Consider the following 26,824-nt stretch of genomic DNA (forward strand, 5'->3'; position numbering starts at 1 on the left):
TTGCGAAGACATCAAGTCTGATGTAAAGGCCTACGTCTCCACAGCAGTACAAACTTGAAATCACTTATTATCATTACATTTTATTCCACATAGTGAAACCAGGGGTCTAGTGGAGGGTAAATGCAAATAGGATTTAAAAAAGGGCCTGTTATGAGAGAGAAAGAAAGATTGTGAGAGTAACTGAGTGCCTATAGTGAGAGATGGCTGTTAATATTGCTAGGCTGTTTGGTCTGTGGGTAGGTAGTGAACCTGATTGCTGATGGGTTAGGTTGCTAGATAGAATCTTAACCTGCCATAAGCTACTTTTGTGTCAGCAAGTCTCCCCAGTGAAAAATGTCCATATCCACCACTCCATCTCTCATGTACAGACCATTCAAGTAGCTGCACTTAACACCTCACTGATACTGATTGTGTAAGCTACAAACCCAAATTGTCTAAGGAAATGTAGCTAACAGTAATAACATTGCACACATATTCAGAAATCTGGGCTGATGGAATCATTGTTATGCATGTCTACTGGCCATAATTTCCGCTCACGAACCTGCCCCTCCCCCACTGCAGAGTGCACAAAAGTACCAAACTACCAAAGGTTTCACAGGTCAACACAGTTCCCCTCCCCCATGCCGTAGTGACAAATCTCTGCCAGGGTTGCCATGTATGCGATTTAGTCTTTTATTGAGGTACTTTTAAAACTTTGCTGCAGGTGAAAAGTTTTAGTCGCTGGGTGCAAGTTTTTATACTACTTCTATATTGCAACGTTACCAAAATGGTATTTTTAAAAAATCCATTAATTTCCCTGTAATCTGCTGAAATGGTGATAGTTTTTAGGCTTTGCAGGTGTTTTTTTTTGTATCTCCTAAGAAATTTGAAATTGACCTGGCAAGGCTGTGTTGAGCATGATCACAACTAAAGTAGCTGTGCAACACGTTTTTTAAGGAAGAGGAGGAAGGTTGCAAACGTTCACATATATGCAAGAAGGTAAGCTATTAACTAAACTGTTAACCAATATTTTAGCTAAAATTGTATTTGTTGTAATGGCAAGCAATGCCTGTTCCCGTTGTCTTTATTTGTAATTAATGTTAGCTCACATGTCTTTCGGTGTATCCGAAAACCGCATTGTGTCAGATATACTGCCTCATGAGATTGAAATTGGTAGGCTTATCCAAACAATTCATTAATGTGCAATTGTTACTTTGCATGTTTTTACCTTATACTTATTTACTGCTTGCTAATGATTAGCGTGGTAGCTAATGATTAGCGTGCTAGCTAATGATTAGCATGCTAGCTAGCGGTTAGCGTGCTAGTTTAGCATAAATGGTAAACATGTCTTTGATTTAGAATACATGATTGTGGTTAACCCAATACAGTTGACCAAAGCTATGCTTGGATACAAGACTGATGACTCAATAACCAGTATTGACAACAGTAAAGATGGTTATGTCCCAGGGCCATCTGGATCATCAGAGGAAGGCAATTTCTATAAAGAAAAACATGACAGGTATGCCTATACCTTACATACACATGTACCTATTCTTAACTACAATGTCCTGTTGGAAAATTACATATTTTCCACTGATGTTTTCCAGGAGAGATGTCAGTGATTCGGGCCAAACAGCCAATGACCAAGGGAAAGCTGGGACAAAGGAGAGGCTCACACGGTAAGCATGTTTCCTGCTGCCTTCAGTCAGTGCATTTTCACTCTGTAGTGTCAACTTATGGCCATACTGTGCTGGTCCAGATCAATTCTGTCTTCATCAGTTAGTGTATTTCCAACCATGCCAGTACAGAACGGTTCAGTTTGGATTGTACAGAAGCTAAGACGTTAGATCTGGAACTAGTGTGTCAGGATAGATGATAACACAGAAGGATTACCACGCTTTACATTGTTTTACCTGGGGGAGGGAACTTAATTTAATAAGTATTGCTTTTATTAGAAGGTTTACATTGCAAACAATTTGATGCAAACAATTTGATGGGCTTAGATTTCATACAGATTGAGTCTGCCTTGATGTCAGCATTGCACATTCTTCTCTTACATCCTTATCTATGTAGTTATTTAGTTGGGATTGTTAGACTAACAACATAGCTGCAGATACAGCTGCAACCTTGTAGAGTTAATACAGAGATGTTCAAGTACTGTATTGTACTCAACCTTTATATAATGTAGTCATTCATAATGCCATCTCTTTCCAAAGGAGCCAAAGGAACAAAAAGGTATTGGTCGACAATAGAGGTGGATGCAGTTGAAGATTCCTTGATGAATTTTATCCGAATTGGAAAAACGCCTGGAAAACAAGACTGTGAGAAATGCATTGCTGCTTCTCCCCAAGCGCTAGTAAACAGGGACTAGAGAGCAGTAAAGTTCTATGTACACAACAGAATAGTTGCAGATCAGAGAAAATAAGTGTATGAGATGCTTCTGGCTATCTTGGTGTACCTCTGAGGATTTAATGGGACTTACTTGACTTAAGCTCATAGGCAGTTGACAAATGTCCTCCATCTCACTCTGTTCGGGGGAAGTTTTTCCAGGTGGGCGGTTCACTTTTGGAGTGACTAAGGTCTCAAGAATAGAAAGCCTGCTGACTTTGAATGATACAGAAAAATAAAAAAACATTTTTCTAAACTATTAATCTATTTCTTGGATATATTGAATCCATTATTGAAATGGTTGTTCCAGTTTAAATCCTTTACAGAAGAACTACACTACAGCCGTTGAGTTGCCATCTGTGTTGCATCATTGTGGCATCTACATGCAATATTTTCAGTCATAAAATAGAATGAATGCATCAAATATCGAGAATTTAAATTTGATAATTATTTTACGCTTCCATTAGGTACAACGTAGGCAGTTGGATAGCTTTTATAGATTTTATAGGAGGCATTCTCTCGATGGCTGAGTGGCTGCTGCCAACATACAGACTCAATCTCTAGCCACTTTAATAATTAAATAATTAATAATTTGATGTAATAAATGTATCACTAGTCACTTAAACAATGCCACATTATATAATGTTTACATATCCTACATTACTCATCTCATATGTATATACTGTACTCTATACCATCTACTGCATCTTGCCTATGCTGTTCAGCCATCGCTCATCCATATATTTTTATGTACTCATTCTTATTCATTCCTTTACACTTGTGTGTATAAGGTAGTTGTTGTGAAATTGTTAGATTACTTGTTAGATATTACTGCACGGTCGGAACTAGAAGCACAAGCATTTCGCTACACTCGCATTAACATCTGCTAACCATGTGTATGTGACCAACACGATTTGATTTGATTTGCAATGTGCGGTCTCAAGTAGTTGGTAAAATTACAAGTGAACTTTTTTCAAGAAGTCAGCAACTTTAGGTGATTTCCTCATAATAGATTCTTTCCCTAACTCGTGAGTGTAATTTCTGTGCTTCTATGATGTCTGGAAAGCATGGTCCTCAAAAGGTATGTATTTGTGAGGAGTCCTAAATTGGTTAGAAATACAAGACTGTGTGTGTGTGTGTGTGTGTGTGTGTGTGTGTGTGTGTGTGTGTGTGTGTGTGTGTGTGTGTGTGTGTGTGTGTGTGTGTGTGTGTGTGTGTGTGTGTGTAACCTTTATTTAACTAGGCAAGTCAGTTAAGAACAAATTGTTATTTACAATGACGGCCTATCCTGGCCAAACCCGGACCACGCTGGGCCAATTGTGTGCCACCCTATGGGACTCCCAAACACGGCCGGATGAGATACAGCCTGGATTTGATCCAGGGACTGTAGTGACTTCTCTTGCACTGAAATGCAGTGCCTTGACCGCTATTTAATTGTACTAGAAAGCTTAAAAGGCCACTCAAATTTCGGTTAACGGTATCGCTTTTTATTTGTAAGGAAAGTATCACTATCGGCCAAAAATGTCATATCGGTGCATCACTAGACACAACAGTAGCTAAGATGGGGAGAAGTCTGTCCATAATAAAGTGCAGCTCTGCCTTCACATCACTATCAACAAGGCAGGTCCTACAGGGCCTAGTTTTGTAGCACCTGGACTACTGTTCAGTCGTGTGGTCAGGTGCCACAAAGCGGGACATGCAATTGGCTCAGAACGGGACATGCAATTGGATGTACACAGAGCTCTAACATTGCCTGTGTGTTAATCATTGTGAGTGTGTGTTATTTATTCGAGGTACTCCTCACTCTTTTGTTTGGGTTTCAACCCTGTGTTTTTGTATAGTGTTGGTTTGGTCTTCGTCCTGTGCCTTTACACAGCACGCCGTAATTTAGGTATAATAAAAAAAACTATTACGCATTCCTGCGCCTGTCTCCCGAATCAATCATTCTGACGTGACACACGATGACATACGCACTATACACACGTACATATGGATTTTGTATTGTAGATATGTGGTAGTAGAGTAGTGGCCTGAGGGCGCAAAATTAATCTGTTATACAATTTTAAAAACATGACAATACATTCATAACTGCCTTGATTTTGCTGGACCCAAGAAAGAGTAGCTGCAAATACAAATGTCCAGAGATGGCCACTCCCCCGCCCCCCCCCCCCCCCCCCCCCCCCCTAAAGTCTGATAGGTCGTCTCTGCATATATTGATAATTTTGACTAAGACACCCACTGATAGTAAGACTAATCAACCTCACCAGACAAGCATCCGAGCAAGCAAAACAGCACCCTCCTGTCTTAATATGTGCGCTGGGGCGCTGTTTATACTTTTGTTTCTTTTCCTATTGCTGACATTTTGGGGAAGCATGGCTTCCCTTGGCAGCCATGGACACACGCCACTTTGTAGGCTGAATTCCATTACACTTCCATTACACTTATGGTGTTTGTAATATGTCCCTTTCCATTCAAATGGTGGGTGCACAGGTGCACTGTTCAAATGCTTATTTTGGAGTAGACAAACTTTTTGAAATGATTTGTTGGACAATCAGATGAAAACAATGATCGGTTGTGTGTTCATGACACATTAAAAGGTAATACATTTTTACAGTTAAATGACATGTCTTCACTATAAAGCCCATAAAAACATGTTTGTGCACGTGCATAGGTCTTGTGGAAAAAAATAGAGCCCCCCGAATGTCACGGTATAATTGGCACTCGAGATGGCACTTTCTAGTTCATTTATTGCCGTATGCTAATTGAATGCAAACACTACAGTGAGACTTTTGGAATTGATTTACGATTTATTTGAACAGGGGAATGTACCAAACCTAAGCTGAAGCATTTAATGTGTTGAACCGTCAAAATGATATTGAAAAAAATCCCCCTTGCATCGATTAAGGTTCATGATGTTATGGCCCCTCTAAACGGGGTCTGCGCCCCAATTTGGCCACCCCATTCAAAATGTTCCAGATAGTTTCTGAAGAAAAAAATACACAAAGCATAAACACGAACTCTGAAACAGAAACACACTTCAACAACTGCACAACTCTATCACTAATTTGTGCACGCACGCATATAGTAGGCCTAATCAATCATGACTGCTCGTTCTCAGTAATGCATAATATCAATCACAGCAAATGATGGAGAAATAGGAGAGATTAATGGAGATATGAGAGAGATAGAATGGGATTTAAGAAGGCAGGGATTGCTTTCAGTTCTTAAATTGACCTTGGTAAATAAGTTAGGCTACTCCTCTCTGCTCGACTGATAGAACAACAAATTAAACCAGGATGTCTTATCTCTATTTTATTATGGTATCTTCATCATTTTAGCCTGTACACCGACAATAGGCCTACTTGTGGCAAATCAATACAAAAAAGTCAATCAAAAACGGTTGTAGGTCAAGAAATGTATGTCCTAATAGGACAACTATACAAATAGCCTGGTAAGGTCTGGATATGGCTAAATACATATGGCATATTTCAAAACTCGTGTCTTATGGACACACTAATATTGAATAATAACATTGGAAAGTTCTTAAATACTAAACTGAAAAATGTATTTCTAACATTTATTTCATTCCATTTAAGTGCAGAGGCAATAGGCGTCATTATCTAGTCTAGTCCAACACCAAAATAAAACCTTCACTTTTGCTCATATCACATTCTCAACCAGTTTTAAAACTTACCTGAGCTTATCCTGTAAACGCAATCAGGTGATTCATGTTTGAGCGCCGCTCGTCCCTCTGCTCGCGACTCTGCTGCTGGGCCTGTATAGTTGGGGTCCCGGTGCACCGTGGTGCCAAGGCTGACCGTCTGCTGAAGGCAAAGTGATGCTGGGGCCACACTCCCCACTGTGGTCGAGGTAGATGTCGCGACTCTGCTGCTGGGCCTGTTATCGCATGGGAAGTTATGCTGCAGCTGGGATGTCGGGTTACGCTGGCTGATGGTGTGGGTGGTTTGGTGGAGCTGCTGCCGCTGTTGCTGATGCTGCTGCTGAAACGGATGATGGTGACTGAGATGAGTGTAGTTCTGTCCGCCTCCGTCTCCCAGCAGCGGGATATCGACCATTGTGGGTCTGTGGAACCGCGCCTTCCCCGCCAACCGCCTGTTAGGGAAGGTTTTGAGGTTGCTGTATGGACCCCGCTGCTGACCGCACATATTTGGGGCGCAGAGACCCTCGTCAGCAGGTTGCGTTTCTCCTTCCATCACTGCAAGTTTCAACACGCAGTGACACGTGCTCGCTCCTGGCGCGTGCTTGTGTGACAGTCTGGTGATTGGTTATTTTTTTCCTCATCACTGTCTCGTTGTCTGGCTCAGTTTTCCCTTCTAGGTACAATCACTTTTATTTACGCAGCGCCCCTGTCTGGGGAATGGCGCTGTGGGTTGTCAGTAAAAAAAGAGTATGACATGTCATATTATTTTTGGGCAGACAGCATCAGATACATGGGCTACAGATACTAAGACACAGGGGCGCTGTTTGCCTCGATCAGATCCTGGCGCGTCCTTGTGTTATTTTTCCTCACTGTCTCGTTGTCTGGCTCAGTTTTCCCCTCATAATCACTTTTTTTACGCATCGCCCCTGTCTGGGGATTGGCACTGTGGCTTGTCAGTAAATTAGAACACCCTCTGAATACTAGGCTACAGTAGTTTAATATTCAGAGTGGGCTAAATCACTGACAGGCCACATCGCCAATCCCCAGACGGTGCCGCCGTATAAGAAAAGTGGTTGTGCCAAGAGGGAAACGCAGGCGGGAACTGCACACCCTGCTGACAGTACACTGTCTCTAGCAGGTTAGGAGATCATTTTCGCTCACCCTAACTCTTTCCTAAACTTAACCTCGGTTTATATATTTTTTTGTTATATATATTTCCAATGACGGCCTACCCCAGCCAAACACTCCCGTAACCCGGACAACGCTGGGCCAATTGTGCGCCTCTATGGGACTGAGGGATCCCGAGTGGCGCAGTGGTCTAAGGTGCTACATTGCAGTGCTAGAGGTGCCACTACAGGATCCCTCAGTTTCCTAACCTGCTATGTTAATTATCCTAACATGCTGCGTAATTTCTAACCTGGTCCACTTCAGTATGGAAGCTAAATCGATGAAACTATAGCGGCCATTTTGCATCTAGACAAGCCAGGTAAATAGAGAATATGCCACCCCTTCACTACGACAATGGCCTCAAATAAGCTGCCACTCAAAATGACACTTAAAATGAATTGGATAATAGTGTTGTGTTTGGCTTTTGGGGAATGTTTGAAATAATCCTACAAGAGACCAAACATGGCATGATTGTCACATCTAGCCTACTGACTGATGACATTATTTTGCTCATTATGCCAGTCCATAAAATGTTTAATTCACGAATCAACAGTTTCTCATACATTCCAAGTTATCGAATTAGAGAAAACAAATAAAGGGGGTAAATTATACAAAATTAAGGTGTCATTTGTTTTTTAAAATTCGATTTTCTACTTTACAAAAACGGAATATTCAGTATAGGTAGGCTATACACTCAGACGCCATCTGAGTAGACTACGTTTTCCTTTAGCTAACCTACATTTAGCTGACATATGCTTATGTTGGCCTATAGAAGAATATCAATTGGCATCTAGAAAGGAAAAACAATCCATTAATCGAATAAGGTAAGAAATTCAACCTATATAAAGTACAATGGCAATAAAATACGGTGGCAGTCAAAGTTAAGGCCACCAGAGGGCGACACAACAATATAAGTTTGGCGATTTGAGAGAAAGTTACAGCCCACTGGTTGATTCAAGGATGTTTCTATGTCGTTTCAATGACATTACGTTGAACCAACGTGCAGTAGACGTGGAATTGACGTCGGTGCCCAGTGGGAGAGGTGAAGATACGCTGCAAAAAAACATGTATATGTGTGTTTTTCAAACAGGATGCAAAATAAGGGTCAGTAGGCATAGGCTATTGGAAATTATAGACTAATTGTCCAAATATTAAAAAACACTATCGAAATGGTTGGCTCTGTATTAATATTCCTTGTCCTATTGATACGGAAAGTGAAGGGCACGCATGACTACTGTAGCCTATGACCTCTCAGCATCACTTTTTATTTGTATTTATTTTTTATTGCAGAAAAACCAGCATGCATACAAGAAGTATAAAAACAGACAATGATAACATATGCTATGGGGTATAACAAATTACAGATTATATAAAGACCTTAAAATAAACACACATATTGATTGTTCAACTAGCCTGTACCCCTGCACACTGACTTGGTACCGGTGCCCCCTGTATATAGCCTCGTCATTGTTATTCTTATTGTGTTACTTTTTATTATTACTTTTTATTGTTGCCTACTTGGTAAATATTTTCTTTTTCTTGAACTGCACTGTTGGTTAAGGGCTTGTAAGTACGCCTTTCACGGTAAAGTCTACACTTGTTGTTTTCGACGCATGTGGCAAATACAGTTTGATTTGATTTTAACAGCTTTCTTATTAGAAGAATGTAGAAAGGTACTGCTCGAATTCCTTTTAGAAACACGGAAGGTTTTTTTTATTACTGAATTTACATTGATGAATATGACATTTTTCCATTAGCACAATTAGATTTATGAGTTTTTTATTTTATTTTTTATCCTTGTTATGTTTAAGGAAAACGAGCAGCTCTAAGCATTACTGCAACATGCTACCGTCCGCGTGGTGACGCAAAAGCCACGCTCCATCATGAATGCGCACGCCTGATGGTCAAAGGGATGCGTGCGCGCCTATACTGAATCGGTAACAAAACACTACAGCTTTCAAATTAGGTTGGACACCATACGACCGTAGCCATCCGTATCACATCTCACGGAACTGAAGAACTATGGATTAATTACTTATTTTAATGGTTTCCAAAAGAACGCTCTGAAGAGAAGAAATGTCTGGGTAAAGTTCAGATACACTCTCGGTTACATATCTGATTGTCTTTGCCTGCACAATAATTACACGTTGAGAAGAGACTGAAACAATCATTCACCTGGACAAACTTGAGAGTTCAATTCAAGCTTATTTTACACGTGTGACCTGATACTGGTTCGATTTTGGATGAGGAGAGTATATGCCAAATGGATATAAATGCAAAAATTCGTATGGTTGAATTAAAATCAAACGAATGATGACAATTAAAACACCATTGAAACTGTAGGTAATTCAACCGTGGAACTGTTTCAAACCGAATTCATCATGCGAATATTTTAAAGTCAAGGTAGGAGTTAAGGAATACTGTGTAGGCTACTGGGTTAAAATAAGGTTTTGTCGGGATGATGCGACTGCTAAACTACCTCTTGCTGGGCTACCTGACCTGGAATCTACGGATATCAGACGCACAAGGGGAGTACTGCCATGGGTGGCTGGACAGTAACGGAAATTACCACGAAGGCTTTCAGTGTCCGGAGGACTTTGACACCATGGACGCGACCGTGTGCTGCGGGTCTTGCTCCCTGCGGTACTGTTGCGCGGCTGTGGACGCACGGCTGGATCAGGGAAGCTGTACCAACGACCGAGAACTGAATAACACGGAGTTTGCAGCGCGTAAGTTTAGACTACCAAAGCAGAGCCTGGCAGGAGTGGACAAGTTAATGCACAATTAACTTCAAAAAAGTGGGATTTCCAAAGATTCAATGTAGTGAAATAGTTCAACATTCAATATCTCGATACGCTTTTAATGAACCATGCATGTCACTCAAATGAGAGTGAAGTTTGTTTCACCATTCAGCCTTTTCAGGTCAGTGTCAGGCATGCATAGCCTACCTATTTCATTATAAAAGTTGTTTTGTTTTCAATCAGTCTTAGTTATAGTCTATATTATTAAGATTACATTTAACCTATAAATCCATCATCTTTTTTTAGCCTATTTTTAAATAATTTAGATGGCAAAAATGACATCCATATAATACAAGGGGAGGGGGGGGGGGGATCATGCTGTTATCTATATATCTATCACACCCTATGTTTTGTTTTCAAAACCTACATTGTCCTAAGAATCTCATTACAATGTATGTTGTCATTTTGAAACCTAACATAAGCACTAAAACTAACTTTTCATTTAGTTATAACTATCAAGATGCAGAAATGACAGCCCATCTTGATTTACAAAGGAACTCTGTGGGGTGTCAGCACTAAGCAGCTCTGATTGTAAGCATGTGGGGCACCAGTTTTTGGGGGCTTGGGCTTCATGTGACAACCGGTTAGGTGTGTTGTTATCGGCCCCAAAACAAGGAAACGAAAAGTGGGCATGCGATACACCTGGAGTGTTACAATCAAGGCCGGATCAAGAAATCATAGACCCAATCATAGGTTTTTATTTTTATAGAGACCAGGGCTGGAAAGTAGTAGGCTGTGAAAAGAAGTGGATTGATGTTGACCACTATATAAACCATGCAACTTTGTAATAATCCTGCAATCTAAATAATAACTTTGCACACCAATAGCAGAATAGCCTATGCCCTACTGTATCCAAAGGTGACATCAAATCGCCATCAGATGTGTATTCGATACGCCTGTGTAGCAGGGGTTATTATCTTAATAATTCATTTCTAATTTAAAAAGAAGAGTTTTCATTCACATGGAATTATTTATCAGCATTAGTTCCAAATGTGTACCATTTATGGAGTAAAACTGAAACATATATAAAAAAAATTAAAAACGAATTACACCAAATCGCTCAATTTAATGGTCTCCCAAGTTGCTAAACCCTATAGGGTGTTTAATACAATTTCCTCCTTTTTTCTGATAATAATTCAACTTAAAATAATTTCCTCCCCTGGTGCCAATTGCTAATTTAAGGTGTAATCTGAACGTTTAATCTACATTTTGGAAAAATACATTGTCTTCAGAAAAAACGCTTCTGAATGAACATTCGCACAGTAGCCTTTTGCATAGTTCAATTCAGGCCTTAAACAAATAAATATAGAGACAATGACTAACCAAAAACCAAGAAATAAAATTTAGCTAAATGATAGGCCTATTAATAACTACAAAACGCCTGGTTTTGTGGGTTACATGAAATAAAAATATATATAATGCCTTTTAACACTTTGAATACATTGTATTAAGACAGCCTAAATGTAGTTGTTTATTTTTATAGTCGCAAAATAGTTGTTTTTGCAGCACAGTGTTTGTGTAATACACCCCAGTAGTCTTCTTACATTGTATTGTGATCCAGAAACGTTTACTACCAGTCTGACATTAAAATGGGCTATTGAAAATATTTTTGCAACATTACAAAACTATGTCTTGTGAGTTCATGTAAATACATGTTGAATTTTGAGTGGATTTAGGAAGGTAAAGAGTAACATTTGACCTTTGTCTTCAGAAATGTATTTTCTCCTGAATACCTTTCCATAAAAAAGGTGTAATTCTGGATTCTGTAGAAAAATTAATGATTTCACAGATGCATATCTTATTCAATCAAGATGTTCCCATATGTCTGTGCATGTTTGCAATACAGTTTATTACACACACATATTTCCACTGACTCCAAATAGAGTTGAGTATAAACTCCACTTCTCATTGGCCCTGTTACTTTATGAATACATTCTTCCTAGTTTCCTTGAGGTGAGCACAGGTATGTAAGTGATTTGTTAGGTGTAAGCAATGCTACCACCATATTGCTTTCACCAATAAAACCAGTATTCAGATCTGTGATTACTTCAAGGAAGGTAAAGGGGTGCTTTTTCAAGTTTTTAAACAGGTACTCAAGTTAAGTGTACAAGTATTCAAACACCTGTTCCTCCTTGCAGAGCCTATCTACGTGCCCTTTCTGATGGTGGGCTCCATCTTTGTGGCCTTCGTGGTGGTGGGCTCCCTGGTTGCCGTCTACTGTTGCACCTGCCTGCGGCCCAAGCAGCCTACCCAGCAGGCTATCCGCTTCTCGCTGCGCAACTGCCAGGGCGAGACCATCCCCATGATCCTGACCACTGCGCCACCCGGCCTGCGCACCCCCTCGCGCCAGTCCAGCACGGCCACCAGTTCAAGCTCAGCTGGCGGGAGCAGCTCGGTGCGCCGCTTCTCCCTCGGAGGTCAGGGGCAGCAGCACGGGTGCTTGGTGTCGGCGTCTGCACCAAGCACCCGTGTCTTCACCTCCACACCCCAGCCGCTACTACCACCACCCCCTCCGCCCCCCTACACCTCCCCTGCAGCCTGCGTGCCAGGCGGCCGCCAGCACCCTCATGCCCAGCTGCAGCTGCACCAGCCCATGCACCCACACCAACAGCCTCACCTGGCCCAGGGCACAGGCTTCCTGCTGCCCCAGCAGTACTTCTTCCCCCTACAGCCGGAGCCCTTTTCCGGCGGGGCTAAGGGCTTTGCAGACTTTGGACAGAGCTGACGGGGCTTCCTTGGCAACGAGGAGGTGGATTACAGGAGCACACTGTGGGACGTGAGTAGGGTCATGTTCATTAAGCACTAAACGGAAGAAAACAGACCGAAACAACAGGAAGGGACTACCTGTACCTGCCCAGTATGAGTTTGTTTTAAATCAGTGAACTGTACTGAACATGACCCTGGTGTGTTTTGTGGACAGACACACAGTCATCGGCTACCGGAAGGACTGCCCTGACATGCACTGCAGTAGGCCTGTTGAATGGAGACTGGGAGACAGGAGGCTGTGTTCAAGATAAACCACGAGAAAGCTTCCTAGTCGAGCAGAGTACATGAGAGTATTGTCTCTCTAAATTACAGGAATGGATTTCTGCTCAGAACAGACAGGACTGTTAATTGGTCAATATTGTTTTCAATGTTATGCACTTTTTTATATATACATTTCTATTGTAAACAATATTCTGTCTTCCCTTTCTCTTTTAAACACACTTTGGTTAAATGGTGATGTTAAATTGTCACAACTTTTGTGGCAGCAACATTATTAATAAGTGTTCTACACATTTTGTTGCGAGCTGTTGGACATTTAATCAAATTATAATTTTGACAATTGCAAGCCCCTATAAGAGGGGAAGGACTGACACCAAGTTGTGCAGTAGGGTGAACAAAGCCAAAGGATGTACTGTGTGTACAGTGCTCACTGGCTGAACTATAGGTTTGTTTATATTTAATGATAATATTAGTCAACACCAGTATCTAATTAGTATTCTAATGACTAATTCTATGATTGTGAGTACTTGTCATGCAATGCTACAACTAGAAGACACTCAACAGTTGGTCAGTATTTCCCGAAAATTAAACCTACTCTTTAGTAATCCAAGATTGAATGGTTGAGAATTGCTTAATTGCTCACTAACGGATATATTTTGTACTGTATAGTACTAACTTCTGAAAATGGCTTGCGACTTTTTCCTTTATGCTGTTAAAGTCACAATCCTGAGTTTGTGTTTCACCTTTTAGCCCAACTGCAGCCTCCATATTTGGTTTATTAATGTACTACTTAATTATACTGAAGAGAGGGGATGCAAAGATATTCACAAACATTAATGACACATTGAACCTTAAATACAGAAACTACAAGCCAAAATGTTGGCTTACAGATAGCGGAGTCCCCCTTTCTCCAGCCTCAGACATATAGGCAACTGAAACGGTTCATAAAGGCCATAGTCGTTCGCTACCTGTCGCTCAATCTTGCGCCAGACTTCACACGAGGAATGTTGCAACGAGATCAGTCATTGTCAATGCTAAATGATTCTGTCATGGCCACAGTGTTAAAAACAACTGGTCCCAGAAATAGGGAAGAGTTTTGGGTTGGATGAGCAGGTATGGCAAGAGTCCAAAGACTTCTCTGTACCCTAGTCATTTAAGTGTGAAATAAACTTGGCAATCACTGACCTATTATGGCAGATTAGATACAATAGATCATACAGTGGATCATGTTTGGCGCTAGACTGAGTCTTCCAAACAAAGGAAAAATTCCAGCAATTCCCAGAGATGACTGCCACAACAATCTTTGGGTATTGCTGTCCTTCTTTCTTTTTTTGGAAGGCTCTAAATCTACAATGTTTACCCAGACAAGCATCCCATTCCAATAGAAACCTTTGGTAGCACATGCATACTACTCTTTGGAGCTATTTGTGCTATAGTTGCGCAGATGTCAACACATTGTCTATACATTTGGGTATGCTTGGACACTTCTGGTTTTTAAAAACACATGAAAAATTCATCTTCTTTCAGATACTGTATTCTAGATGGTCCTGTATAATACTGCTCTAAATCTATTTAGAACTCAAAGAAAATACCTCACAGATTGAATCTTTTTGAAGTTACATTGACAGTAATCCAAGGACTCTTGTATGAATACTCTAGCAAGGGTACACCTAGTCAGAAAAATATGTATTTCATGAACTAACGACTAAAGAGAAACCATCTATGTTGGTTTTGTGATACTGCTATGATAGTGGATACTTTGTCAATAACAGAGACAAATTATTGTAATTATAACAAAAAGGATATTCTACCACACGGCCCCACAGTAAACCTCAGATCACCAGTCACCAGGGAGTACAACGTCACCATAATGACGACATTTGTTTGTTTGTCACGCATGGAAGGGAACTATGTTTTCCGTCTCCCCTGCCTTTTCCTGTTTAGGTTCTCATTGCTCTGCAGGTCCTGTTTGCTACCACACACATAGGCATATGATTCGATGGGGGAAACAACTAGCTGCCTCCCCTCATTTTGGACGTTTACAAAGTCCGAAATGAAGGATGGCACCTTGTTCCCGACATAGTGCCCAAACTTTTGACCAGAGTAGTACACTATATCTAGGGCGCCATTTGAGATGCAGCGTAGACAGCCATAGATATTGGAGTGGAATGTTCCATTTCTATGACGGTAGGTCAGAGATGATGACCAAAGGTTGATTTCCTTGTTTGTAAAGTGTATTTTAGTAGTAGTCCTTCATGGCAGGGAAAGGAAAGGGAAAGGGGGGGATACCTAGTCCGTTGTCCAACTGAATGTATTCAACTGAAATGTGTCTTCTGCATTTAACCCCACCTTCATCGACATCCAAGACATAACACTTACGTTTGCAGTCCCAAAATGCAGAACAATCATTCAATGAAAGACCTAAAAATAAACAATAATCAAACAAATTGAAAAGTGATTTTTTTTCTGTAGTGACCAACACTTGAGGGTGTTGTAGTAGAATAAACCAAATAAGTTTTATTTTTTACATTTATGCAGCCCACAATTATCACAGACAACAGTTTTTGAAAAAGCAACAGTCCAAGCCTTCCATGACCAATTTCACATCAGAAGAACCACATTCAGCATTTGGGAATTATGACAGCAGTTCATAACTAATCAATCGAAACACGAAAGTATAGCATAACAAATACATTTTTACTGATACCCTCACTAAAACCAGGAAAAACCACAAAAATAGTTATTGTAAAGAAGAGGTACACTGCACGAGAGAAACAAAAAGTTACAAACATGTACACCCAGAGAAATGACAATAACCAGATAATACCAAAATATCCACCATTGGAAAGGTAACATTGTGCATTGTTCAACATCTCCTGTCAAGCGAGAGACTTGGTCCTGGGCCCTGACGCTATCACGGCTGAGGTCTGGCCACGCAGAGAGCCATGCAGCAGACAGCACACCATCATTATACCTGGAGTCGTGCAGACAGACGAGGAGCAAGCAGCGCCATACACACGGACAACCATGTATTGCACACTCAGTCACTCAGTCAGTCACCCACCCATACAGATCCTCAAACACACACTCAAATAATGCAAAATAAGACCTGAGGTTCCAAGGGCTCCCAGTCTCACATTAAGGACACAGACATGCATACGTAGAAGTTATCCATAGTAGAAGATGCACATGCAGACGACAGATCACGCACGCACGCACGCACACACACACACACACACACGCACACACAGAGTCTGGAAACTGATCTCCCATAGGGAGAAGAGAACAAACATACAGTCAAATAATAAATAAACCAAGCAGTTATTAGAACAATATTAATAACAACAAGACATTTAAGAAATATATTTCTCATCACTCTAGCATTCTTTTGTTTGTCAAAAAAAAGAAGACAAAAATTCATTACAAAGCCGGTCAATGCAAAATTCGTACTTCTCCAATATAAAAATACAAATTCACAGAATAACTATAGAGACAAAGTAGTTTTGATACTGTGTGGAGTTTTCTGGCAAATGTTCTCTCTCTCTTAAGCTAATGGCACTTATGTTAGAAGAATTAACTCTCTATTCCAAGGGAATATAAGATTGTGAAAGAAAAGTTGCCACATACGGAAATTCAACAGGATCGTCATACAGCCACACCCCCCCAAAACACTCGGTAGAAAGTAACAACGGAACCTTGATTTTATATGTGCCGCACTTGTTACCACATTGTATACACGAGTACAATACGGGTGGTGAGCTCATCTTGCCAATCGAGGGGTAGAGCACTGTTCTAAACTAGCTAACTAGGATATCTTACGCATTCTATCAGGGAAAAAGTCTAGTTCGGCACCATTGTGATTGTTACAGCTGAGTAATGTGTGGAATGCAATTACTTGTTAAAAGCAATCAAACTGCTGTACAACATTTTTGGAATTTGAAGTTTCAGGACTCTATCATTAAAAAGACAAGGCAATTTAGGCACGGTAACTACATACTTCTTAAATAAAAAAGAAACATTTTGAAGAAAAAGAAACATGGATGGCTGAAGGCATGAACAAATGTAAGGCCTTATTATACAGAAGATACTTTTTTTTCAAAACGCAAAAGAACAACAAAACAAACAAAATGTCTGTTCTGAAGTGGTCAATTGTTAATATGCTTGGTGGATATTTTTTAAATCTGCATTTACATTTATTTTTTAAATATTTTATCAAAAACAAATCTGGATTATTCTGTCACCAATTGGAGTACACATACCTAAAAATGTTGACAGTTTTTGACAAAATGATAGATTGTTTTGGCTCAATGCTCATATTTTTTCTATGAATATGAAAGGAGGAGACATTAAGATGGTTATACTTCAACACATTTAACTGAGCAGGAACCATAAGGAATTTCAGACCACAGACTCTGTTAAAAATGCAAGCACAGTGCTTATGTCTGCTGGACACACAACTACAGCATAGTGAATACTTTTTGAATGCTTTTTTGTTTCTAGTTATTTTCCATTTTTGATGTACAAGATATCCCTCTGTCATCTCCAAATTCCCGAGATGCTCGGGCTAGGGTTATCTGGAGGCTGCCCCCTTCAGATTCAAATCGCTGTCGGAAAACGACTGTGAATCGTGATTGGCTGTCCTGGCCGAGAGCGGCGTGGTTTCACCACTCGTTGGTCCGCTGTTTGGTGGTGTCGTACGCCCGGATGACCTCAGACTGGGAGACCACTCCGTTCCGTCTTGAGAAAAGGCGTATCCATCTGCAAGCAGAACAGATGAACAGAGTGAGAAACGATGGCTGACACGTTCAAATTCTAACCATGATTAGAAAGACACTAACTTAGTTTAAAGTAAACCATTTCAAAACAAAAATTCATAAAAATGATTTTAACTGAATAAAAATAAATTAAAGAATGACTTTCTAAATAAACCAAGAATCAACGTAAGTTTCAATTGAATGAAAACAACATTAATGAAAAATAACAACATGCTCCCTAAAAAGCTTGACCAGTGCTAAGCGAGGGAGGGTCAGTCATGTTACCTGACACCTACCATCTTTACTTACTTTACTTATCGCAACCTTAACCTTTGATCCCTTAGCTCACCTTTAGGTCTCAAATGACTTGGTCACTACCTGCAGGCCAGCAGATGAGTTCAAAAGGCCCAGTGAGAGGAGTGCATTGTGGGAATAATATCGCACACGATTATTGAATGGTTTTCGCTCTAACCACCACTCACACAGGGCACAGCACACAGGGAAGGAGAGGTGGGTACATAGAGGGCTTTTCACAGTATTGAGCCGAACCGAGCTGAGCCGAACCAAACCAAGCTGTACCGAGATGGCCTGGTTACACATCCATCATAGTTGCTGAAAGCCTGTTGTAAAGGACAATGTGTTTCGGGTCGGCGCGATACTGTGAAAAGGGCATAGGTGGGGTTTCTAATAGGGATCGGGGGTATGGTTTCTCTACAGGTAAGGAGGCAAAAATAAAATGGATCACACAAAACCGATCCCATCCCCACCAACGAGACAAAAAATAAATAAACTGTTGGCGAAAAGAACAGAAATAAATCAAATCCAACAAACCAAATGAAACCCATTCCATCTGTATTGTCTTGAAGCTTCTATCTAGACTACTAGGCCTATGTAATTTGTACTAGATGGGACAAGACTGTCCATTAGGGTGCATCCCAAATAGTATTTGGGCCCTTTTCAAAAGCAGTGCACTATAAAAGGAAAAAGGTGCTATTTGGGACACACATAGTGTTAGGGGGGTTGTAATAACAGGCAGAGGAACACCAACAGGGAACAGTGGAGCACTTTTGTGTTACTTAATGGGGTTAACGACAGGATTATGTATGTGGATTTCCTGCATCTGGCTAACGTGGAACATGCATATCGAATTCTAAAGAGCATTGGGATCAGCGGAGTATTAGCACATCCCCAATGCTGAGCTTGCATCCCAAATGGCACCATATTCCCTATGCAGTGCACTACTTTTGACCAGGACCCATAGGGCTCTGGTCAAAAGTAGTGTAGTATACAGGGAATAGGGTGCCATTTAAGAGACACACAGAGTCCCCTTCAGAGCTATGTATGGAATCCCCATAATATGGCGCTATGTATCCACATAGGAACTATACTCAATACAAAATGCCTGTCTTGAGTCTTTGGACCAGTGCTGAGAGAAAATGTGTCTCTCTCTCTAAGAAAACAACATGAGGGCTTGCCTCCAGGTCAGTGTGTGAGGCATGTACTCCACATGACCAGAGAAGAGAGACCAGCCAACTGCACTTCCTGCTGAGGAGAGACCATGTAGGGAGAGGAGGAAGGGGAGGATTCTGTGTTTGTTTGTGTGTGCTTGTAGTACCATCCTCGTGGGTACCAGAAATCCCCAAAGTCCCCACAAGGATAGTAAAACAAGGATGTGTGTGTGTGTGTGTGTGTGTGTGTGTGTGTGTGTGTGTGTGTGTGTGTGTGTGTGTGTGTGTGTGTGTGTGTGTGTGTGTGTGTGTGTGTGTGTGTGTGTGTGTGTGTGTGAAAAAGAGAGAAAGGGAGAAAGAGAGAGCGGTGGCAATGGTGGTTTGCGTGCATGTATGTATGTGTGTTTATATACTTGTGTGTGCATGTGAGAAAGGAACTGAGTGTATGTGTCTTCAGCTCCAGGGCCAGGTTCCTAGCCTGCTGGGCCCTGGACTCTGGCCAATGGGGGAAGACTTTCAGCCGGCAGGAGATTTCACACTGATCTGATCCATGCTAATGAACTCCACGGGCCTTCGATGGGGTCCGTCCCCGGCTTACTGATACGAGCCCATTACTGTGTCAAATGGCACCCATTTCCCTACATAGTGCACTACTTTTGGCCAGAGCCTTGGTCAAAAGTAGTGCACAATATAGGGAATAGGGTGCCATTTGGGACAACCCCCATCTCCGGGAGCTCAGCTCAAGATGCATGTCTTGAATATACTGGAGGTGCTACAGTACAGTACAGTACAGTACAGCCTCTCGCCACACACTTTCAGAGGGAAAGAATAATGTTCCAAGCAAAAACATATACGGCAAATAGAAATCCAAGAAGGCCAGTTTTATTGCTTCTTTAATCTGCACAACAGTTGTCAACTGTGCTAACATAATTGCAAAATCGTTTTCTAATGATCAACTAGCCTTTTAAAATGATAAACTTGGATTAGCTAACACAACGTGCCATTTGAACAAAGGAGTGATGCTGAAAATGGGCCTCTGTACTCCTATGTAGATATTCCATTAAAAATCAGCCATTTCGGTACAGAGTGAACTGTACCGTATGTGTACAGTAGGCAGACAGTAATTATGCCAAAATACTAACAATAGGGAAGCCAGGATAAATATTTGTGAATCCACAAGGAGCAAATATAAGCTATACACTGTATACGTTTAGAAGTTATAAACTGTATGACACTGTAAATCATGTGTTGTACATGCTGTGTAAGAAGAAATACAACGAGTATTCAGGAATGTATGGTATTAAGAAAAGTAATTCAGATATCCTAGAGTTATGAGGCATTGTGAAGAATAAAACATAGCATGAGTCCTAAAAAACACCATATTTCCTATTTAATGCAGTACTTTTGACCAGGACCAATAGGGCTCTGGTCAAAAGTAGTGCACTATATAGGGAAAGGGGTGCCATTTGGGACACACCCCTGGGAAAAGAAGGAAGGTGAGAAAAGTGTCTGAGATGGTACAGTACCTCTTCCCGCGCACCACGGCTCCGGGGTCCTTGGACAAGGCTTCCAGCTCCTGTACCTCATCCACCATGGTCTTAAAGTACACCCCTTCAGACTGTTGGTCAAAAGGAGCAGACGTCACCAACAGGCATTCACAACCACAATTGAATACAACACTATTTGATATTATTATACAGTATTATTATATGCCTATGTACCCAACATCCCAAATCAGTCCACGAGGCTTTTCTCAAACGTTCTGCATAAGACTATATACAGAGGCAAAGTACAGTAGGTGCCAAGTACAGTGCCATCGTAAAGTATTCAGAGCCCTTCACTTTTTCAAAATTTTGTTAGGTTACAGCCTATTCCAAAATTGATTCAATTGTTTTTTTACCTTATCAATCTACAGTCGTGGACAAAAGTTTTGAGAATGACACAAATATTAATTTCCACAAAGTTTTCTGCTTCAGTGTCTTTAGATATTTTGGTCAGATGTTACTATGAAATACTGAAGTATAATTACAAGTGTCAAAGGCTTTTATTGACAATTACATGAAGTTGATGCAAAGAGTCGATATTTGCAGTGTTGACCCTTCTTTTTCAAGACCTCTGCAATCTGCCCTGGCATGCTGTCAATTAACTTCTGAGCCACATCCTGACTGATGGCATCCCATTCTTGCATAATCAATGCTTGGAGTTTTTCAGAATTTGTGGGGTTTTGTTTATCCACCCGCCTCTTGAGGATTGACCACAAGTTCTCAATGGGATTAAGGTCTGGGGTGTTTCCTGGCCATGGACCCAAAATATCGATGTTTTGTTCCCCGAGCCACTTAGTTATCACTTTTGCCTTATGGCAAGGTGTTCCATCATGCTGGAAAAGGCATTGTTCGTCACCAAACTGTTCCTGGAAAGTTTGGAGAAGTTGCTCTCGGAGGATGTGTTGGTACAATTCTTTATTCATGGCTGTGTTTCTTAGGCAAAATTGTGAGTGAGCCCACTCCCTTGGCTGAGAAGCATCCCCATACATGAATGGTCTCAGGATGCTTTACTGTTGGCATGACACAGGTCTGATGGTATCGCTCACCTTATCTTCTCCAGACAAGCTTTTTTTTCGGATGCCCCAAACAATCGGAAAGTGGATTCATCAGAGAAAATGACTTTACCCCAGTCCTCAGCAGTCCAATCCCTGTACATTTTGCAGAATATCAGTCTGTCCCTGATGTTTTTCCTGGAGAGAAGTGGCTTCTTTGCTGCCCTTCTTGAAACCAGGCCATCCTCCCCCCCAAAAAATACTCACTGTGCGTGCAGATGCACTCACACCTGCCTGCTGTCATTCCTGAGCAAGCTCTGTACTGATGATGCCCCGATCCCGCAGCTGAATCAACTTTAGGAGACGGTCCTGGCGCTTGCTGGACTTTCTTGGGCGCCCTGAAGCCTTCTTCACAACAATTGAACCGCTCTCCTTGAAGTTCTTGATGATCTGATAAATGGTAGATTTAGGTGCAATCTTACTGGCAGCAATATCCTTGCCTGTGAAGCCCTTTTTGTGCAAATAAATGATGACGGCACGTGTTTCCTTGCAGGTAACCATGGTTGACAGAGGAAGAACAATGATTCCAAGCACCACCCTCCTTTTGAAGCTTCCAGTCTGTTATTCGAACTCAATCAGCATGACAGAGTTATCTCCAGCCTTGTCCTCGCCAACACTCACACCTGTGTTAACGAGAGAATCCCTGGCATGATGTCAGCTGGTCTTTTTGTGGCAGGACTGAAACTCAGTGGAAATTTTGGGGGGGGATTCAGTTCATTTGCATGGCAAAGAGAGACTTTGCAATTAATTGCAATTCATCTGATCACTCTTCATAACATCTGGAGTATATGCAAATTACCATCATACAAACTGAGGCAGCAGACTTTGTGAAAATGTATATTTGTGTCATTCTCAAAACTTTTGGCCACGACTGTACACACAATACGCCATATTGACAAAGCAAAAACAAGTTTTTAGAAATGTTTGCTAATTAAAAAATAAAATAAAATGAAATATCACATTTACATAAGTATTCAGGACCTTTACTAAGCACTTTGTTGAAGCACCTTTGGCAGCGATTACGGCCTCAAGTATTCTTGGGTATGACGCTACAAGCTTGGCACACCTGTATTTGGGAAGTTTCTCCCATTTTTCTCTGCAGATCCTCTCAAGCTCTGTCAGGTTGGATGGGTAGCGTTGATGCACAGCTATTTTCAGGTCTCTCCTGATATGTTTTATCGGGTACCGGTTTTCATTGACGATCTCTCTGTACTTTGCTCTCTTCATCTCTGCCTCAATCCTGACTAGACTCCCAGTCCCTGCCGCTGAAAAACATCCCCACAGCATGAAGTTGCCACCACTATGCTTCATCGTAGGTATGGTGCCAGGTTTCCTCCAAACTTGATGCTTGGCATTCAGGCCAAAGAGTTCAATCTTGGTTTCATCAGACCAGAGAATCTTGTTCATCATGGTCTGAGAGTCTTTAGGTGCCTTTTGGCAAACTCCAAGCGGGCTGTCGTGCCTTTTACTGAGGAGTGGCTACTGTCTGGCCACTCTACCATAAAGGCCTGATTGGTGGAGTGCTGCAGAGATGGTTGTCCTTCTGGAAGGTTCTCCCATCTCCACAGAGGAACTCTAGAGCTCTGTCAGAGTGACCATTGGGTTCTTGGTCACTTCCCTGACCAAGGCCCTTCTCCCCCGATTACGCAGCTTGGATGGGTGGCCAGCTCTAGGAAGAGTCTTTGTGGTTCCAAACTTCTTCCATTTAAGAATGATGGAGGCCACTGTGTTCTTGGGGACCGTCAATGCTGCAGACATTTTTTGGTACCCTTCCCCAGATCTGTGACTTGACACAATCCTGTCTCGGAGCTCTACGGACAATTCCTTTGACCTCATGGCTTGGTTTTTGCTCTAATATGCACTGTCAACTGTGGGACCTTATATAGACAGGTGTGTGTCTTTCGAAATCATGTCCAATCAATTGAATTACCACAGGTGGACTCCAATCAAGTTGTAGAAGAATCTCAAGGATGATCAGTGGAAACAGGATGCACCTGAGCTCAATTTTGAGTCTCATAGCAAAGGGTTTGAATACTTAATTAAGGATTGGCGTTCCGTCAACTGGACAGTTGTAAATCATGCAGCGCGTTATGTCAAGATCGCAGATTTTAGAGAAACAACAAATGTCGGGAAACATGTGTCTTATATCGGCTGAAAGCTTAAATTCTTGTTAATATAACTGCACTGTCCAATTTACAGGTGCTTACTGTGAAAAAATGCCATGCTATTGTTTGAGGGGAGCTCCTAACAATAAAACACTTTTTTCAATGCGATAGGTTTGATAAGTTCACCTCTGAAGGTGAAATGTGTACTTACATTCTGAAATCCTGCTCTGATTTATCATCCAAAGGGTCCCAGAGATAACATCAAGTGTCGTTTTGTTAGATAAAATTATTTTTCATATCCTAAAAAGGTCCATATAGCATGCACGATCGATTTTGTATTTCCACTCGTTCAATTTGCAAAGAAAGGAATCTGTGAAAATCTCACGCTAAACATTGTTTCAACGAGTCAAATCAAATTTGTGTCTATTCCTCATAGATCCTAGAAGGTAACAAGACTTCACTATTTCATTAAGGGTGTAGTATATCCTATAGGACACCATATTTTGTGAGAGAGAGATGCCTTCAAGGCACGCCGATGACGCGGGCGGCCATCACTTGAACGACTATCTTTGTCAAATAAGCACCAATCTTTGTCAAACAAAGCTAGCTAGATAGCCAATAAGCTGGGATTTACGGGAGTATCCGGAAACCATGTATATGTCGTAAAATGTAGCTACTAACCTTGTACGACAGCATGCCTTTTCATTTTGGACAAAAATTATAAGGATATTCAGAGTTATGAAGTTATGAAAACTTGTTGTTTTGCAAATGTTGAACTTATAATATGGCTACAAATACTTGGAAAGCTAAATCAAAGTTCAAGTATAGAGATTTGACAATATTCTTGCAGAAAAATGGAATATGAATGCGAATGTCTCCTTCACGATTTGCCCAAATGTGCCTGGGGACTTCACACTAAAAGTCTTGTTGTTCACTCATACGTCAAGTTATCCATCTGAAACTTTGCACATACACCGCTGCCATCAGGTGGGCACTATTGGAATTACAACCAGAGTGATGGCTATAATTATGACCTTTCTCTTGCATTTCAAAGATGGTGGTATAAAAAGACTGGTTGGTTTTTTCTTTGTATTTTCTTCTACCAGATCTATTGTGTTATATTCTCCTACATTCAATTCACATTTCCACAAACTTCAAAGTGTTTTCTTTGAAATGGTACCAAGAATATGTATATTCTTGCTTCAGGGCCTGAGCTACAGGCAGCTAGATTTAGGTATGTCATTTAGGCGAAAATTGAAAAAAAGTGGGCTATCCCATTAAGTAAATAAGGTATTTCTGTTTTTTTTATTTTTATAAATTAGCAAACATTTCTAAAAACCTGTTTTCGCTTTGTCATCATGGGGTATTGTGTGTAGATTGCTGAGCATTTGTATTTATTTAATACATTTTTTAATAAGGCTGGAGGTCTGAATACTTTACCAAAGGAACTGTATATAAAAACCCTATTAGCTTAATTTGCCAGTTGTCTGTAACAAATTGTATCTGCTGTGAGTTGAATTCCTTTGTCTTTCCCAGGACTATTAGGCTGATTAAGATTGAGATCCCTATACTTACTTCAATGAATGATTTAAGTCAGAGTTGTACACACTTATCTATACTTGGAATCAGTCAGTATCTCTTGCTGTAAATCAAATAACTATAATTATTACAAACTTAAGAATTTGTTATTAATCAAACACTATAAATGTTACACCACAGATATCCTATAAATCCTCATAAATATAAATTGCTTGTATATGTAAGTTAATATTATAAATGTTTTTCTACACTGAGTATACAAAACATTGCTCTTTCCCTGTCATAGACTGACAAGGTGAAAGCTATGATCCCTTATTGATGTAACTGGCTAAATCCACTTCAATCAGTGTAGATGAAGGGGAGGAGATGGGTTAAGGAAGTATTTTTAAGCCTTGAGACAATAGAGACATGGATTGTGTATGTGTGCCATTCAGAGGGTGAATGGGCAAGACAAAATATTTAAGTGCCTTTGTAGAGGGTATGGTAGTAGGTGCCAGACGCACCGGTTTGTGTCAAGAACTGCAGATCTTGCAGGTTTTTCATGCTCAACAGTTTCCTGTGTGTATCAAGAATGGTCCACCACCCAAAGGACATCCAGCCAATTCTAAACAACTGTGGGAAGCATTGGAGTCAACATGCGCCAGCATCCCTGCGGAACGCTTTCGACACCTTGTAGAGTACATGCCCGACAAATTGGGGTGCAACTCAATATTAGGAAGATGCTCCTAATGTTTGGTATACTCAGTGTACAGTTGAAGTCGGAAGACTATATACATCTTAGCCAAATACATTTAAACTCAGCTCTTCATAATTCCTGACATTTAATCAGAGTACAAATTCCCTGTTTTAGGTCAGTTAGGATTACCACTTTATTTTAAGAATGTGAAATGTCAGAATAATAGTAGAGAGAATGATTTACTTCAGCTTTTATTTCTTTCATCACATTCCCAGTGGGTCAGAAGTTTGCATACACTCAATTAGTATTTGGTAGCATTGCCTTTAAATTGTTTAACTTGGGTGAAACATTTTGGGTAGCCTTCCACAAGCTTCCCACAATAAATTGGGTGAATTTTGGCCCATTCCTCCTGACAGAGCTGGTGTAACAGTCGGGTTTGTAGGCCTCCTTGCTCGCACACACTTTTTCAGTTCTGCCCACAAATATTCTACAGGATTGAGGTCAGGGCTTTGTGATGGCCACTCCAATACCTTGACTTTGTTGTCCTTAAGCCATTTTGCCACAACTTTGGAAGTATGCTTGGGGTCATTGTCCATTTGGAAGACCCATTTCCGACCAAGCTTTAACTTCCTAACTGATGTCTTGAGATGTTGCTTCAATATATCCACATAATTTTCCAGCCTCATGATGCCATCTATTTTGTGAAGTGCACCAGTCCCTCCTGC

General features: G+C 40.9%; 2 protein-coding genes and 1 pseudogene across 2 annotated transcripts in view; 1 reads left to right on the top strand and 2 right to left on the bottom strand.

Annotated features, from left to right (window-relative positions):
• LOC120043953 (BEN domain-containing protein 4-like) overlaps positions 1-6,581 on the bottom strand; it is a 48,487-nt gene extending 41,906 nt beyond the window's left edge. The window contains exon 1 of the mRNA XM_038988549.1: positions 6,062-6,581. Coding sequence (XP_038844477.1) covers positions 6,062-6,581 — 520 coding nt within the window. The remainder of the gene's footprint in view (positions 1-6,061) is intronic.
• A 2,657-nt stretch (positions 6,582-9,238) lies between these two features.
• On the top strand, positions 9,239-13,566 carry LOC120044440 (protein shisa-3 homolog). The gene is made up of 2 exons (XM_038989089.1): positions 9,239-9,924; positions 12,135-13,566. Exons 1-2 carry the CDS (start codon positions 9,654-9,656, stop codon positions 12,719-12,721), a joined length of 858 nt encoding a protein of 285 aa, XP_038845017.1. The 5' UTR covers positions 9,239-9,653; the 3' UTR covers positions 12,722-13,566.
• A 4,076-nt stretch (positions 13,567-17,642) lies between these two features.
• The window catches only part of LOC120043954, a 129,421-nt pseudogene continuing 120,239 nt past the window's right edge, over positions 17,643-26,824 (bottom strand).

The sequence above is a fragment of the Salvelinus namaycush genome, chromosome 3 (genome assembly GCF_016432855.1).
Source record: "Salvelinus namaycush isolate Seneca chromosome 3, SaNama_1.0, whole genome shotgun sequence".
Classification (NCBI taxonomy): Eukaryota; Metazoa; Chordata; class Actinopteri; order Salmoniformes; family Salmonidae; genus Salvelinus; species Salvelinus namaycush.

Bases quoted from the DNA above. Each gene is read 5' to 3' on its own strand.
- LOC120044440 (XM_038989089.1), top strand. From the start codon at position 9,654: ATGATGCGACTGCTAAACTACCTCTTGCTGGGCTACCTGACCTGGAAT. The intron at 9,925-12,134 runs GTAAGTTTAGAC...TCCTCCTTGCAG, and splicing joins TAACACGGAGTTTGCAGCGC to AGCCTATCTACGTGCCCTTT.